The 15,691-nt window shown below is 34.9% G+C and overlaps 2 protein-coding genes across 3 annotated transcripts; one reads left to right on the forward strand and one right to left on the reverse strand.

Moving 5' to 3' along the window:
* Window positions 1-4,669: 4,669 nt before the first annotated feature.
* LOC148603470 (sodium-dependent glucose transporter 1B-like) lies at window positions 4,670-10,550 on the reverse strand. Its single transcript, XM_088551284.1, has 4 exons — window positions 10,477-10,550; window positions 8,772-9,026; window positions 8,112-8,397; window positions 4,670-7,560 (listed from the first exon to the last, which is right to left on the reverse strand). The coding sequence occupies exons 2-4, from the start codon at window positions 8,979-8,981 to the stop codon at window positions 6,446-6,448; spliced, it is 1,611 nt and encodes a 536-aa protein (XP_088407410.1). The 5' UTR covers window positions 8,982-9,026; window positions 10,477-10,550; the 3' UTR covers window positions 4,670-6,445.
* Window positions 10,228-15,541, forward strand: LOC148603471 (kelch-like protein 40b). Of its 2 annotated transcripts, none has more exons than XM_088551283.1 (3): window positions 10,228-10,402; window positions 13,134-13,325; window positions 13,774-15,541. In XM_088551283.1, the coding sequence occupies exons 2-3, from the start codon at window positions 13,159-13,161 to the stop codon at window positions 15,416-15,418; spliced, it is 1,812 nt and encodes a 603-aa protein (XP_088407409.1). In that variant the 5' UTR covers window positions 10,228-10,402; window positions 13,134-13,158; the 3' UTR covers window positions 15,419-15,541. The 2 variants fall into 2 exon arrangements, with proteins under 2 accessions (XP_088407409.1, XP_088407408.1); XM_088551282.1 differs by lacking the exon at window positions 10,228-10,402 and adding an exon at window positions 11,245-11,484.
* The last annotated feature ends 150 nt before the right edge of the window (window positions 15,542-15,691 follow it).

Raw genomic sequence — 15,691 nt, forward strand, 5'->3', positions numbered from 1 at the left:
TCTACTCTGTCATGGCCGGTCCAAAGCCCGGGGAAGAAAGGAGGGGGATTGTGCTTGGGGCCAGCAACCCCATCACGTAAATAGAAATACGCTACAGAAACCGAAACGTCAGAAGCTAAACCAGGGGAATGGGCATATGCTACATGTATCCAGGACACTGGAGCCATGACGGATAACATCCCGACGGCAAATACCATTACCCCTAAAGTTGTGTTTAGATGCTAGAACCCTCTACCAAATTAGAAAGCTAGCACATCAATAACATCGAGATGCTAGAAGTTTGTGAAACACGATTGACTGGGCAAGGAGCCCAAAAACTAAACACAAAACTTCAAATCATCTACTCAGGAAGGAGCGATGACCATCACAGCAAAAGAGTAGGCCTAATAACAAACATCAAAACAACCAGATGTTTGATTGGATGGAAACCAATAAGTGACAGAATTCTAGGAATTGAATGTCTAGATGACTGTAGGGGTTTGCTACTCCCCGATGAAGATGCTGAGGATGAGGACACAGAAACTTTCACAATCAGCTGCAGAAAGTCAAAAATGAAACACCAGTTCACGATGTAGTTGTCATACTAGAATATTTAATATAGAGTCGGATCAAAGAATAAAGGTTTAGAGCGCATAAATAGGGAGACAAGGATGTGGAAGCATCAACGACAACGGTACTAGATTAGTATGTTTGTGCCAGGAAAATCAGCTTATTATAGAAGGTAACATCTTCCAACATATAATCATAAATGAATGGACATGGACATCCCCAGATAGACACACTAAAACCAAAATCGATCACATCATTATCAGGAAAAGATGGAGAGGATCGTTACAACATTTTAGCCTTGAAAAATGCAGATGTTGGGAGCGACCATGCATTTGTTCTGGGGAAAATAAAATTGACATTGAGGAAAACAAGGAATAAAGAACAGAAAACACCACTTCTGGGTACAAAGAAACTGAAAGACTCTGAGATGAGAAAGGCATTCCAAGTGGAGGTTAGAAACAGATTTGTTACTTCGGGACCAAACGACTTAAGCCTTGAAGACTTTAGCATGGTGTTGGTGGAATCAGGAAAAAAACGTTAGGACTAAGGAGAAGAAAGAGAGTAAAGAATGGATAACAAATGAAACATGGGACAACATCAAATTGAGGAAAACAACTAAGAGTAAACTGCTTGTCGCAAAATTACCTAGATTACAGGAGAGGCTATAAGTTACCTGTGCTAAGAAAGACAAATTAATTAAAAAATAGTGCAAGAAAGGACAAGATCGATTACATCGCGATGTTAGCAACAGAGGCAGAAGAAACAGCGGCAAAGGAAGATATGAGCACATTATACCGTATCTCCAAAATTATAATTGGTAGCTATAAAACAGCTGTCAAGAAATTAGATGGTACAACGTCTTGCAGTTAAGACGAAGAACTTCCCTGTTTGAAAGAACATTTTGAAAGGGTATTAAACAGAGAGGATCCATTGGTACAAGCAAGCATCACACCGTCAGTAAAAGTAATAGACATAGACTTGGCAGTCCTACACTGGGAAAAGTAAACAAAGCAATTAAGACACTAAAAGATAGGAAAGTACATGGATGTGATCAGAGATACAGTCAGAAATGCTAAAAGCAGAAGAAATGGTAACACATAGGGTCCTTACGGAATTCTGAACAATATCTGGGACATAAAGCAGGCGCCTGGTCAGTGGAAAGTTGGTCTTCTAGTCAAACTGCCCAAGAAAGGTGACCTTGCAGACTCAAACAATTGGAGAGGAATCATGCCTTTATCGATCACATGTAAAGTTCCATGTAGAGTCATCCTCAAAACAGAGTCACCAATAATAGACCCACTCCTAACAAACGAACAAGTGGGCTTTACAAAAGGAAAGTCATGTGCAGACCAAATCTTCACTTTAAGGCAAATCATGTAAAAAAAAGCAATGAATGGAATGCAACAATTTATACCAATTTCATCGACTTGGCAAAGATATTTGACAGTTTACACAGACAAGTCTTATGGAAGGTCATGGCACATACTTGTTTACCAGAAAAGATCATTTCAACCAACAAGATGATATACAAAGACTTTCAAGCCCGGTTAATACTAGTATGTGGCACCAGCCTAACAGACAGCTTCTACCTAAAGACGGGAGCCAGACAGAGGTTTTTGATAATAATCTTATGATTGGTCGCATTCACAAGGTTACTTTTAATCAGTTTGCGGTTTTCAAAATCGGAATTTTAAACCCTTCATTGTCCTTTTCAAGTTACTGGGTCTGCGACCTTTCATGTAAAAGGAAACCCACACATTAGAAATACTGATTCTTTTCACCATGTAAATTGGCAAGAACAGTTAACTTAGCTTCAGGCAGAAAACGTTTACAATTCTATATCAGGCATTTGACCAATCTGTCTAGTGATCGAAACTTTTTTTTTATTGTATGAAATGTATAAAAACCAGAATGGACCTTATAAAAGATTTGTTATTTAGTACACCAATTGTGTGACCGAGTTGTTTCTAGGCACTAGTTTTAAGTCATGTCATATTCCTTGTATACATATTTATATACAGATCTTTATATAATCATGATAACTATGTCACATAATCTACATCCATTCACTTTAACAATCTTCAAGAACTCAAACTTTCACACACTGGCCAGCACATTCCCATACATCTCAATTGCAGTCTAACATTATCACAACAAACAAGGACATACACTTGTCCAGAGCCAGGAGATTATGAAAACAAAAACGTTCATAAATATACTTAACTGTCTGAATCACTTCATCATGACACACAACTAAGGATAATTAACTTTACAGATGGAGATCAAATAGATAATTGATCTAATTGCAAATTTTGCACTTTTGACATTTGTGTAAAAAGACTGTCACCGCCTTAGTTACCACTACATTAATAAAATATGATTTGGATTAATTTGTGTTTAGTAATTGGAGTTTTGTGAAATTTTTACACTATTTTTAATTTTGTACTCATGATGTGCGCATTAGCTTTAAACATATATTTTAGTGAGTTATTATTCAAGAGATTATTGTTAATGTGAGAAATACAAGATAACAAGGTCAATATGAATGAGCAAAATTTAGCAATCAAACAATAAAGGGCGATTGTGTCCATCTAAATGTTTTACTATGATATTAAATCCGTTCTCAGCCGTTCTGCATTTTCAAGTCTCATGAAACGAGAAGCATTTTATTATTTGGTGAAATGTTGTCCATCATAAGACATCAACTAAAAGCATAAAATCAGCAGTGTTTCACGAAATTTCAACAACGGTTATGAACATTAAGGTGTGAATATTGCCTAAAAATATCAACTTTGTTGTCATAACATGAAAGTTTTTCATAACATACATGTAGTCAAATATATAAATATAGGGGGAAAATATTTTGTGGCATTAATTCATTGTAATGACGTCGTAATTGTGCAACAATTGTACGTCATCTAACAAAGATTGCTGAGAATTGTGATTTTTGTCATTTTTAGAACATATTTATATCCAGAAGTTATGTTCACACCCAAGAAACAAATTTATATTTTTGCATATGATAAACTATGTAATAATGAATGTATTCACTAAATATGAAGTTGTTTCTTGGCTGTGGTCACATTTGCCCTGTCAAAAATATAACCCAAAAGTGACCAAAATGTATAAAATGTACAAAATTTGACAAAATAGATGAATATTGGTATAAAAATGCACACTACAAGCATTTTTCAGGACTATCAATGCAAGAAATACATGTATAAGAAGCTTATATGTTTTCTCATTTGTGATGGATTCAAGAATCTGTGTCAATTAAATCATTCTACACACCAGTTGTATTTAAGGCCAATAAATATGCAATACATATTCAGCATATATTGTATGCTAGGACACTAGTTTTGTATTGTGTTTATCCTCCAAATAAAAAAAAAAACATTGGTTGAAGTCAATTCTATGTAAAATCGCTGTTTTACGTGGTTTACAAAAAGTACATCTATTGCGCCTCTGACGACACAGCGCGAAGTAATATCTTAGCGATAGTATGGGTATGCAAATCCATACGAGTCTGCCAATTCATTTTAAAATAATACATTCGGGAGAAAATACTTTCTGTATTTGTAACCTAAATATTTTTATGATGTAAATGACTTTAAAATTATTTTGAAAAATATTTTCTTTGTAATTCCATGTCGAAAAATGATTCTTATACAACACTACGGTTGCGGGGCTGAGTTATTCCTTTTTTGTGTAACCGGCGACGCACTTTTCTGAAGCACTTGTTGACAATGGGCGCTAAAATGAGTTCATAAATTTATGATTTATTTTGAACTTTATATCGTGAAAACCACGCATCACAATAAAACAAATGAAAAAGGTAACTGTTTACACCTGATAAAAATGTCGACAAGTCTTGTCAAAAGCGTTCACTGCATCATGACGTCACGAAACGGGTCATTCATGCATGGAATTCGGCGGTGAATGCATGTTAACATTAAGATTATGGAAATTTAATGTCGGCGATCAGTCGATGTTAAATTGTGATGCAGGCTCCGTTTCACTGTCGGAAGACATTTGCGGACGACTACAGGTCGTCTGCAGTGGAGTACGGAAAAATACTCGGACATCATTTATTTATACATCACATAAAAACAAGTCACGATTTCAATATTCAAACTTTTTTATTTTCAATGAGGAGAAACATTACATGCAGAAAACGTGCAAAATGTATGACTGATTTTCTAAGCGACATCGACACGGAGGCCGCCATATTGTTCACAGTTTCCAAGGCAAAAAGTAGTTCCCATGTTATTCGAAAATAAGTGCCCAATATCGATTTACAATATTGGACAGGCAATATTGGCAGAAATGAGTCCTTTGCAAGATAAGACCCTTTATCGTCTGCAATGTATTAAAAGATATATAAAATAAAGGCGAAAAAATTATATTAACGACAATATAATGGAACAACTTAGATACGTGTACATCGAAATCGCAGTAGATCACCTGAACGTGCAAACAGGAAACAGGGACTATTTATATAGACAATGTAATTAGCATAATAGAATAGGTAACACATGACAACTTATAATTAGGAAAACGAGACTACACAAAAAATAATCATTAGCCATATGAACTTCAACAGAAAAAAAAACGGGAGAGACATTAGGTCCTCGGGTGGGTGGGGGGGACTTTGTTTACATTTGCAAGTGAGTATAATCAAGTCATAGTGTAAAGTACTTCAATTCGCGAATACCAATTTTCGGGGATTAGGAAAGATACAAGAGTTCGTGGATTTTTGAATTCGAGGTTTTGAGGTTTTCAGTATACACAATAATGGGAACTTCCTTTTCGTTGGGAACCAAATTTCGTGATATGACCTACCCACGAAAGCCACTAACAATAGTACTTTTACAGTAGTAGTGCGTGAATTGACATCAAAAGAATTTTTAGTATGCTAAACTTACAGTAGAATAAGTGTCCGTATGTTTTCGAACTGATGCCAATCAGGTTAAGGTTCTTCTTTCCAATTTAGATACAACACGACTTATGTCTTTCTCTTTTTCCGACGCAGTCGGTATGGACTCGCTTTTGACCCTTTGACCTTAAAGACACTCTTTCATGGAAAGGCAAGTCACCTGATCGCAATTCTGTTTCCCGATTGACCAAATACTGATAACTATTTGCGTTCGAAAAAACTGTATCGAAAATTGAAATTGCGTGCCATGTTTTATTTCTTGCATGAAATGTAGAAAATTATAAGTAAAAAGAAAAAAATTTACTGCGTCGGCTATCTTCATTTTTAAAGATAGTACTTGTTTTTTGTATTCACATATCTTTCATGTTCGGTAATTATAAGACCATAAAAACCCATGTTTAATTACTAATATTGTGACCTAGTCATTGTATGTGAAAATAAAATTTTTTGGGGGATCTCAACAGGCCTCATAGAACTCAGAAATTACTTACATCTGAGAATATTCTAAACAGTGATGTCATATAAGATCCCTAGATATTAATGAAGTTACCACAAAGGTAAAGAATATTCTCAGATTTCAGATCTTTTTTTTTGAGTTCTCTTGCGCCGAGGTCGGGTGTCGAATATAGTGACTGTGCGGGACGAATTGTTGAAAAATTGGTAATGTAATGTTATAAACATAACTAATGCATAAAAAATTACTACCAGTAAACTATACACTTAACTATTATAAATTGGTATTTGATATAAAAATTTATTGAAATCGGGAGTACCCTAAATAAGCATTTTGTTGTATTACAATTATGAATTCTTTTGAACGCATAGTTACTTTTCGCTTTAACACCTAAAAACTTTTGTAAGTAAAATGATGTAGGTAAAATATTCTCAAATCATTCAATATTACATAAGAAAAATCGTGTCATATTTGCTAATTAGCAAATACGGCCACATTTTTGTTTATTAGACTTCAATTTCAACTTCGATAGAACGTCTTGTTCTGAGGAATTTTGAGATACTTCTAGCAATCCAAAACATTAACCACAAAACAATACCGCTGGCAAGAGTGACGTAAGCAAACCACATGGCATCAAAATTATCCATTAGGAATCCTATTAGTATTGGATTTATCATAGAACCCAGAGAAGCACATACTAAAAGGCACGAAGACACTTTGCCTGCAACCGTCATGAAATCTGCAGTCCATAAAAAAATGGATGGAAAGAAAACTGAAACAGCAAATCCCATGATTGGGAAACAGATCCAAACACCTATGTCAAACCTATACATGACAGACACGAAAAATCCTATCATGGTCAGCAGAAATAGGTTTATGTAATAACACAACAATCGTCTAAAATCGATTTTTGCTCCGATGAAAATTGATGAAAGACGTCCTATTGCAAATGATGCCCAATAAACGGATATTGCATAAGATCCTTGCTGTTTGGTCCAACCCAACTGAATGACTATAAACGTTGTAAACATTCCGAAAAACGTATCTTCCATGCCATTATCGATACTAAGAAACAGACACATGATTATAAGAACGGCAAGTTTTTGACGAAAGGAGAGTTGTCGTTTACCAGGATCCTTATTTTCCGAGACAATCTTCTTTGAAAAGTGACCGTTTCTTAAATACATCCACAGAAATCTTACAGCTAGTATGACACAGAATGTAGCTGTTATGCTGTATGCTTTATATAATTTTGATTCTTTGTTGATATCCGATGATGTAGAGTTATTCCTATTTTCTGTCACGTTTTCATGACATAGAAAAAGGTTGTCGTCATATTTGCCAAAATATTTGCATTCAAGCGAAAAATTCTCTTTTGAATTGTGGGTAGCTGTTACTGATGAATTCAAAATTCCGCATGTTTTATATAAAGAAGAGACCATGCATACACGTGACGAATTCATCATATCACCTTCGTCACTATCAAATGGTTGCATGAGAAATGGTGCTGTTGCTATTGGAGACAAGAATCCACCAATGGCAAACATGAGATGAATTGTGTTAAGATAAGATTGTATCGTCTTTTCATCCTTAAAGGCGACCATAAAAACAGAGTTTCCAGCTTAAAAAAATGTTAACATGTATTACATTTTGATTCTTGTTATCATTATTAACAGGAACATTAGACATTATAATATAAGATTTCCATCATCACAACAATTTGAGTAAGTGGCTTTTAGAAATAAAAACAAAGGTATCCTGCTACAAAAGGTAAAAGACAAAATGAAAGTCAAAAATCCCTACAGAAACAATAGACAATATACTAACCTAGACTAAAGTGTCCATAATACAATTAAGTTTACGTATTATTAAATACAATTATTGTTTGTTAATATTTAAAAAAAAAATTACTGGTAAAGTACGTGAATTTTAAAATAATTTGCCAGTAATACACTTATATTTTGTGGCTGCTTACGCTACTCACTGGCAGTATCATTTTAACATTGTCCTATATATGACTTGAAATACTCTTCAGAAGTATTTTATATAATAAATGAAAACGTCTATAAACTTGAAAACTCAAAAATCATGCACACGCTTTCAAATGAATTTGTTTCAATTAACAAATCTATTGGTAAGCACTTAAACAGTTAAAAGTTGATATATACATACCTGTGTCTAAAACCCCAAAACCAAAACCTTTAATGAAATGCATGAAAAGCATCAACCAGTAATATGCACACCATGGTATGGTTGCCGATGTTATACCTAGAAAAGATATGCCAAGGAACAACAGCAGAAAGGGGTTCATACGTTGGTAAATGACGCCGCATATCGATGTCCCGAGTAGATATCCGAAAAATACTGATGTCAGGAAAAATGAAGCCTCTTCAAGACGACATTTTGTTATGTCTTGCAGGTCAAGCAGGGAAGGTCCGAGTTGTCCAATATCCCATCCCTGTAATAACAGGCAGATTATAACAATTTAGAAAAATAATGACTAACGTACCGTTGAAATGATAATTTCAAAATAAAACAATAAGTCACGATCAACAAATAGAATCTTAATTAATTGAATCAGAATTATCAAAACAAAAATGAAGAATAATAAATTAATGTAACTGGCGAATCTATATAGCCACGTGTATATATATATATGCACACTCCTCTACGACTAGGAGCATATCGTCAAGATACACTGGTAGTGAAAAGATCTGCTTTTTTTTTTACAAACACGTCCTCTTTAAAAAGTCGTGTTCATAGCATGAATACTCTTCTTTTCATTCTTCTAAAGTCGATATGGAAATCAAACACACGAAATAAGGTACTTACAAGAAGAGCAGTGGACAAGCAGAGACAGACCCAAACCATGATCTTCTGTCGAAAGGCCTCGTCATTTTTAAATCGGTTTCGGAGTGTTACTTCCGCCCCAGTTTCACTTTGCCGTTCATTCTCCTCAGTTTCGTCCCCGGGTTCATTTGCATTATCGTTATCATTTAGTTGAAGCAGTACATCATTTTTGAGAGGGTCATCTTCGGACATTGGAATTCATATATGTTTTTAACTATCAATGTTTAAAAATGGACACTAAAAGAAAAAGAAATCGGCTTTCAAATCTAACACGGCGTCATTATCATTAAATATACATTGAAATAAATAAACACACATATCTTTGAATTTTATTTTAAATTACTCATTGAAAGGTTTAAACAATTGATTAAATCGTCACTGAAGAAGAAACAATACCAAAGGTATATTCATGTTTGATGTTTTATACATGTACATTAACATTTCTGCATTTATATAATATGTTAAGCATAAAATACAATGACGAAAAACACAAAGAATATTTGATGTATAAAATATGGTGATTTTATCTCATCAATAATATACAATATTTTCCAATTGATTTTTGCCACAGTTAGTTAATGTGACATATGTTCTTTTGTGATGTGACTGATGTATACATTTTGTTTCTGTTACTAGCATTGTGTTAAAAAGACTAATCAAGGGAACCAAGATTCTGATAGCGGAAATCCAGGGACAAAGACCAGACAGGGAAAATAGACACATTGCTTCGTATCAAGTAATCAAGACGGACCCAGGCATGATGGGCAATGTGTTCAATAAGTGAACAAAAAACGTCACTTATCGGTAACGGTGTGCGCCTTTTTAATGTATTTGGCCATTTAGCGCGCCCTACCTTTCTTCAATTACTGTATCCGCCCATGAGTGAAACATGCCAAAACCCTGTGACTATTTTGCATACAAACAAGAATTTTCAATACCTGATATACGCTTCAAATTCCACCCCTTCCCATAAAGGATCTATTACACCCTCCCGTTAAAGCCCAAATCCAAAGGATTTCACCGATATCCGATACATTTCAGAGAAATCTTCAGCAGATGATGCTTACCCCACCGGCGTACTTGGTCCAAGTTTTTAGTGGAGTACGGGTTGCTCATTTACTGTTGTTTCTTTGTACGTGTTATTTTGATTGTTTTCATGTTCTTCGTCGTCTGTTTCCCTGTCCAGTCTTTATCCTTATAATATCTTCTTTTGATTTCCGATCGAATCTTGGTTTCCTTGATAACAAGTGGCACAAGGCACAAAACCCTAAGTATCATCCGGTCACTGTCAAAGATCTTGTTTTAATTAAAGTGAGTAGCATTTCTATCACATGGATTATTTGATTCGACCCACTGGGGAAACAAAAAAAAAATTAAAAACACGTCTAACATTATATTTGAGCTTCCTTTCCTTCCACTGTTACCACTAATTTTAAAGTTTGTACATGTAGATTAAATCTTTGAAACGTAAAATTTTGCACTGTGGAATAGAACACAACTGGAAGAGCTGTCCATACTGGCAAGACCTGGAATGAGGCAAAAAAGGTAGTTGTGAATTGGGGAACGATTGTAGCCCGCCCTATGCTCCACAAGGATTAAACAGGACAAAGTCAGTAAGTCGTATGCTCAAAGTACACTGCCAATTTAATGGTTTTATCTTAATTGATGTTATACTGTAATTACATACCAGCTTTGGAAACGTATAATTAAATTCGATCCATCTCTCCAATAACAAGGATAATTTTATGAAATATAAAATTTATTTTTAGAAATATTGTGATGTTCACGCTTGAGATATATATTTATAGAGAAGGTAATCATACATGTATTCACAACTTACATGTACTCTCTGAAAGCTATATAGATAAAAGTTAATAAGTAGTTACAACACCTTGTATATGTGTATATGTGGCAAGATAAGTAATGTCATCAAAATCATTTATAATGTGAACTAACAATTTGAATTGATTGAATCGGTTCATGTACATTTGGGAAATTTGCAGCCTCTTCGCTTATATATTAGCTGATATTAGGTAAAAATGAAGCTGCCACTAAAATCCTACATTTAACACGGATACAGGATACTTAATGCATTTGTATAAATTAAACTAATATTGTCCTTAATGTAACTTCAAATCAAATCGAAGTATATTACTTTTCCCCCACTATCAGTCATCCTCTTGTATATGCCACCCGCCCTGTTAATAGTCATCGCTTGTTAATATTACGGCCAGTTAATGCCCACCCCCTTTTCTCCTCAGCAGAGGAACAAAAGCTTTTCTATTACGATACAAGAACATCTTTAATGTTTATCATTTGGTTACATGTGATACAAAACAAGACACGTTTATATGTACCTATAAAAATGTTGTAAGACATCAGGTAAGAACACAAGTTTATTAGTCATTATAATTATAGTAACGCTAAGTTGCCATGGCAACCAATACAATAATAATCCATGTACAACGTTGTATTTACTTCTCTGTGATTAACACGTGTAATTTCATCCCAGAGAGTCAACATTTTGTTTGTGTGAGCAATCGGACGATGAAGCAATAGGCAATGTTTTATCACGTGTTATGTTGTGGGACGTCACAATCTAGTACTTACATTTTGGAAGGAATGTGTACTATGCACGTTCATATGTGGACAGTGTAATTTCTTATGAAATGGCCCAACAAATAATAGAATAGCGGTAAGTTACAATATACAATCTCTTCAAACATATCTTTAATTTTGGATCGTCTGAATATAGCTGAAATATTGCTGCTCGGACGTTAAACCCCAACAATCAATCAATCAATCAATTAATTTTTTTTTACCTTTTATTGAGTTCTGACATCCCTTCTATTTTCTTAATTCTGTCTTGTTGATCACATTTTTATGTATACAATCTGTCAAAGTAATGTTTCGATCCTGTTCATTCCTCTAGCTTGTACATGTATATTGTCTCTTACTTCTAATGAGGTGCTCTGTTCGCCCTTCTGTTGTATATTAATATCCGTCTGTCCGTACTACTGTTTCAATATTTACAGCCCTACTGTTGTTTTGATAATGTGTTCTTTCCGCCCTATTGTTGTATGCACATTCTCTCTCGATATTGTTATATACACTAGTACCTTTCTCAATAAAGTGTTCTGTCTGTCTTTTTTGCTTTTGTTTTCATTGCTTGTCCCAATTATATGGTCTGTCAGTCCTAATATTGTGTCTCACTCGTCCTCCGACATGTATACTTTCTGTCAAAATATGTCCTATCCGCGCTTCTATTCTGATGTAAACTATTCTAATTTGCCCTCTGTTGCGCTTGACTTCAGTGGAGGATCCGGATGGAGGGGGCAGGAGGTTGGAACCCCTTCTTTTCATTGGAAACTTTGTCATTTTCATATGTAAAATTGACAAAAAATGGCAAAAGATGTACTAGCACCCTCCTTTTTCTGAGGAAACCCTGCTGGCATCCCTTCTTTTCAAAGTGCCTGGATCCGCCCCTGGACTGTCTCAAATATTTTGAAAATTTTATGCATTGTGCATTTGTCATTCAACAGTCGAATACGCTTTTATAACCTAAGCACGAAAAAAAACCCAAATATACAAATACAACCATACTGTTCAGTAATAAGAATAACATAACGGCTAATCTGACGAACACTGAGATGGCATTGTGCCCGAAAAGGGAGAGGGCATGACGGCTAATCTGACAAACAATATCGTCATTTTGTATATTTTACCATCTGCTAAGCTTATATATAAAGTCTCTGTCATACATGTACATGTATTTATGATTGTTTGTAAATACATGTTACAATGTTATTGACACTGCAGTTAAATACTTCTTACTGCACGTCGTACTTAATAATGCACTCAACAGATCATGTAGTGGTAGATATGAATGAGAGCCATTTCTAATTCATGAATAAAACACGATAACGGCTAAAATGTTTATAAATGTTTTGCACTTTTTTCCCTAGCACAAAGACTTTAGTGGGCGGATTTCTGTCCAATATTTACCCTGAACAAAAAATGACAGAAGGTGATCAACGAGAAAACAAACTTAAATTCAGTATTTGACATATTAATTGAAAACTAAAAAAATATGTATTTATGAAAAATACCAGGTATATGAATGGGGTGGGTAAAAATTCTATGAGCCGCACACCCTCCCCCGGTAAACAATGTCTCTTTTTGAAACAATACTTTGAGTCTATGGTCGGTTTTAGTTCTCTGACCACATTTCGAACATGAGTAAATCACAAGACGAACCATGAAGTCAAAAATGTGTCAATCGGAGTCGTTATGATTTTAAATAGCATTCAAAATGAAGATAATATGCAAATGTCTATTTTACAGATTTGAAAATTCTTTCGTGGTGCAAATGGCGAAAACACAATTAGAAAGAGAGCGTAATCATAAGAAGAAGCTGCTTGATGGATTATGGGAGCTTTATAAAAACCGGATGTTAGCTGACGTCATCTTGGTTGCTGATGGACGTGACTTTCCATGTAACAGAAATGTTCTTGCAGCAAATAGTCCTTATTTCAGGTACTAGTTATGTAGTGTAATGCCGGATAAACATCAATCTAGGTACAATATGTGTAAAGTTCTTTTCTTACCAACAATTTTTGCATGCCAGCGGCAGATCCAGCGATTTTAAAAATCCTTCTACATTAACGCTCTGGTCAAACTATTTGAACACATTGAAAACTCCAGGTCAATAAAGGTACGTGTTAAATGAGCCGGATGCCATCACATTGGGAGCATGCTACAGTATGCGTACAGTTATATCTGACATAATCCGAATTCCTTTTTTATTTGGATCAATATCCAAGTAAAAAAGGAAGGTTGCAGGGTCAGAGGAAAATCGGTCCACTATATAGGATTTGTCTTCGAAATGCTATTGTAATTTAGGAAAATACAATTTCTATGAAAGATTCCGAGACTTCGAAGTTGGTTGTAATAATTTAAAAAAAATAATGAAAATATCTTTCAGGGCGATGTTTACAAATGAAGTACAAGAAATGACGCAGCACAGAATAACTATCCATGGTGTCACACATGGAGCGTTAGAAAACATACTTAATTTCATGTACTCTGGAGTTATAGATATAGATACTGAAAATGCCCAAGAGATTCTCATGGCGTCTAATATGTTTGAGCTTCTGGAACTTGTTGATTATTGCGTTGAATTTATGGAATGTCAACTACACAGGTCCAATTGTATTGACATGTATAATTTTGGCAAATTCCATGATTGTATAAAGCTGGAAAAGGCTTGTCAAGAATTTATCTTGCATCACTTCATAGACATTGCGGAAACTGACGAATTTCTAAAATTGGACGTAATTTCGATGGAAAGTATTTTAGAATGTGATGATATTTATGTAAAGTGTGAAGATTTTATATTTACTGTGATTGAAAATTGGGTGAATTATGATACTGAAGCACGTAAGAGATTATTTCCACATCTTTTTCACAAAGTTCGTCTACCACTTGTATCGGTGGACTTTCTAAATAAAACTATAATAAAAAGCGAGTTGGTTCAATCGAACCCCTTTTGCATGAGCATTATCGAGGATTTTTTACTAAACAATTCCACTGCTTCGATCGATGAGGATACAACTAAAAACGTCATTATCGCAACAACTAAACAAAGAATTGGAATGATGTGTAAAGATCTTATAATATTTTCAGGTGGTTCAACTGGAAAATGCGAACGCGCCTTTAATGCTTACGATCCAATAACTATGAAAAGCTACATTGGGCTAAAGCAGCATTCAACCTTTGATTTAAAATTTCGAATAGACTTTTTTAAGCTAGTGACTTTAAACAAAAGTGATGTATATTTCATTGGTGGTATATTTCATGATGACTATCGTCTTTCTGAAATTGGAAACGCGCTGAAAGATGTTTACAAGTATGACCAAAGGTTAGGAATATGGACAACGTGCGAAAAGTTAATCGAAGGCAGGTGCGCTTTCTCTGCCTGCTGCTTTGAAAATTCAATTTTTGTGTCTGGCGGAAAATCAATTTACCCAACAGGTAGCCCACTTGACACGTTTGAAATGTACGATTCCGAATTAAGATATTGGCGAAATCTTGATAGAATGCCACTGAAACTCTATGGCCATGCGTCAGTGGTATCACATGGTGGGATTTATATTTTCGGTGGGAAGGATGCATTGGATGAACTTTCCGACATCGTTCTACGTTTCGATCTTAAAACCGAGACATGGTTCACAGTCGACACTAGACTGGTTAATCCTAGGTTTGATCATTCTGCTATTTCTTTTGAAGATGAAGTATTTCTGATAGGTGGAATGACAAATAGTTCTTATGCAGTGGTCATGCAGATTTTCAGTACTAAAACGAATCGATGGCGGCATGGCAGCGACTTTCCGGACGAACGTAAAATTGTTGCCATCACTTCCATTGGAGAAAAGATATACGTTTGTGGAGGGGTCCGACAATTGTATAGACGGAACAAGCCAATGAGGACGATCGAATCTAAGGATATATATTCGTATGATATGCGTTCTGATGCTTGGTGGAAAGAGGCAAGACAAATTCCATATGCTAACCACATGGCATGTACGAGTGCAAATATAAATACGTCTTTTCTTACTGAAGCGGAATGAAATAAACGATCATGACCAACTTTAAAATTTATTAAAATGCAGTGTTTTTTAATGTACCTTTCATAGACAATAACTGTTACAGTGTTTTGACTTCAAATAAAAACAATATATAGATGAGGCTCAGGCAAAGTGTTATATATATGATGTCACAGACCGTATATCATCAATGAAGAAAAAAAGTCCGATCAAAAATTATAAAAAGTCGATTTTTTGGGGGTGTTGCCCGTTTGAACTCGAAACCGTAAAATCTTTCTGAAATCTGATTGAAAATTG

The sequence above is a fragment of the Perna viridis genome, chromosome 11 (assembly GCF_037379345.1).
Source record: "Perna viridis isolate PV_CMFRI_1.1 ecotype Kerala chromosome 11, ASM3737934v1, whole genome shotgun sequence".
In the NCBI taxonomy this organism is placed as follows: Eukaryota; Metazoa; Mollusca; class Bivalvia; order Mytilida; family Mytilidae; genus Perna; species Perna viridis.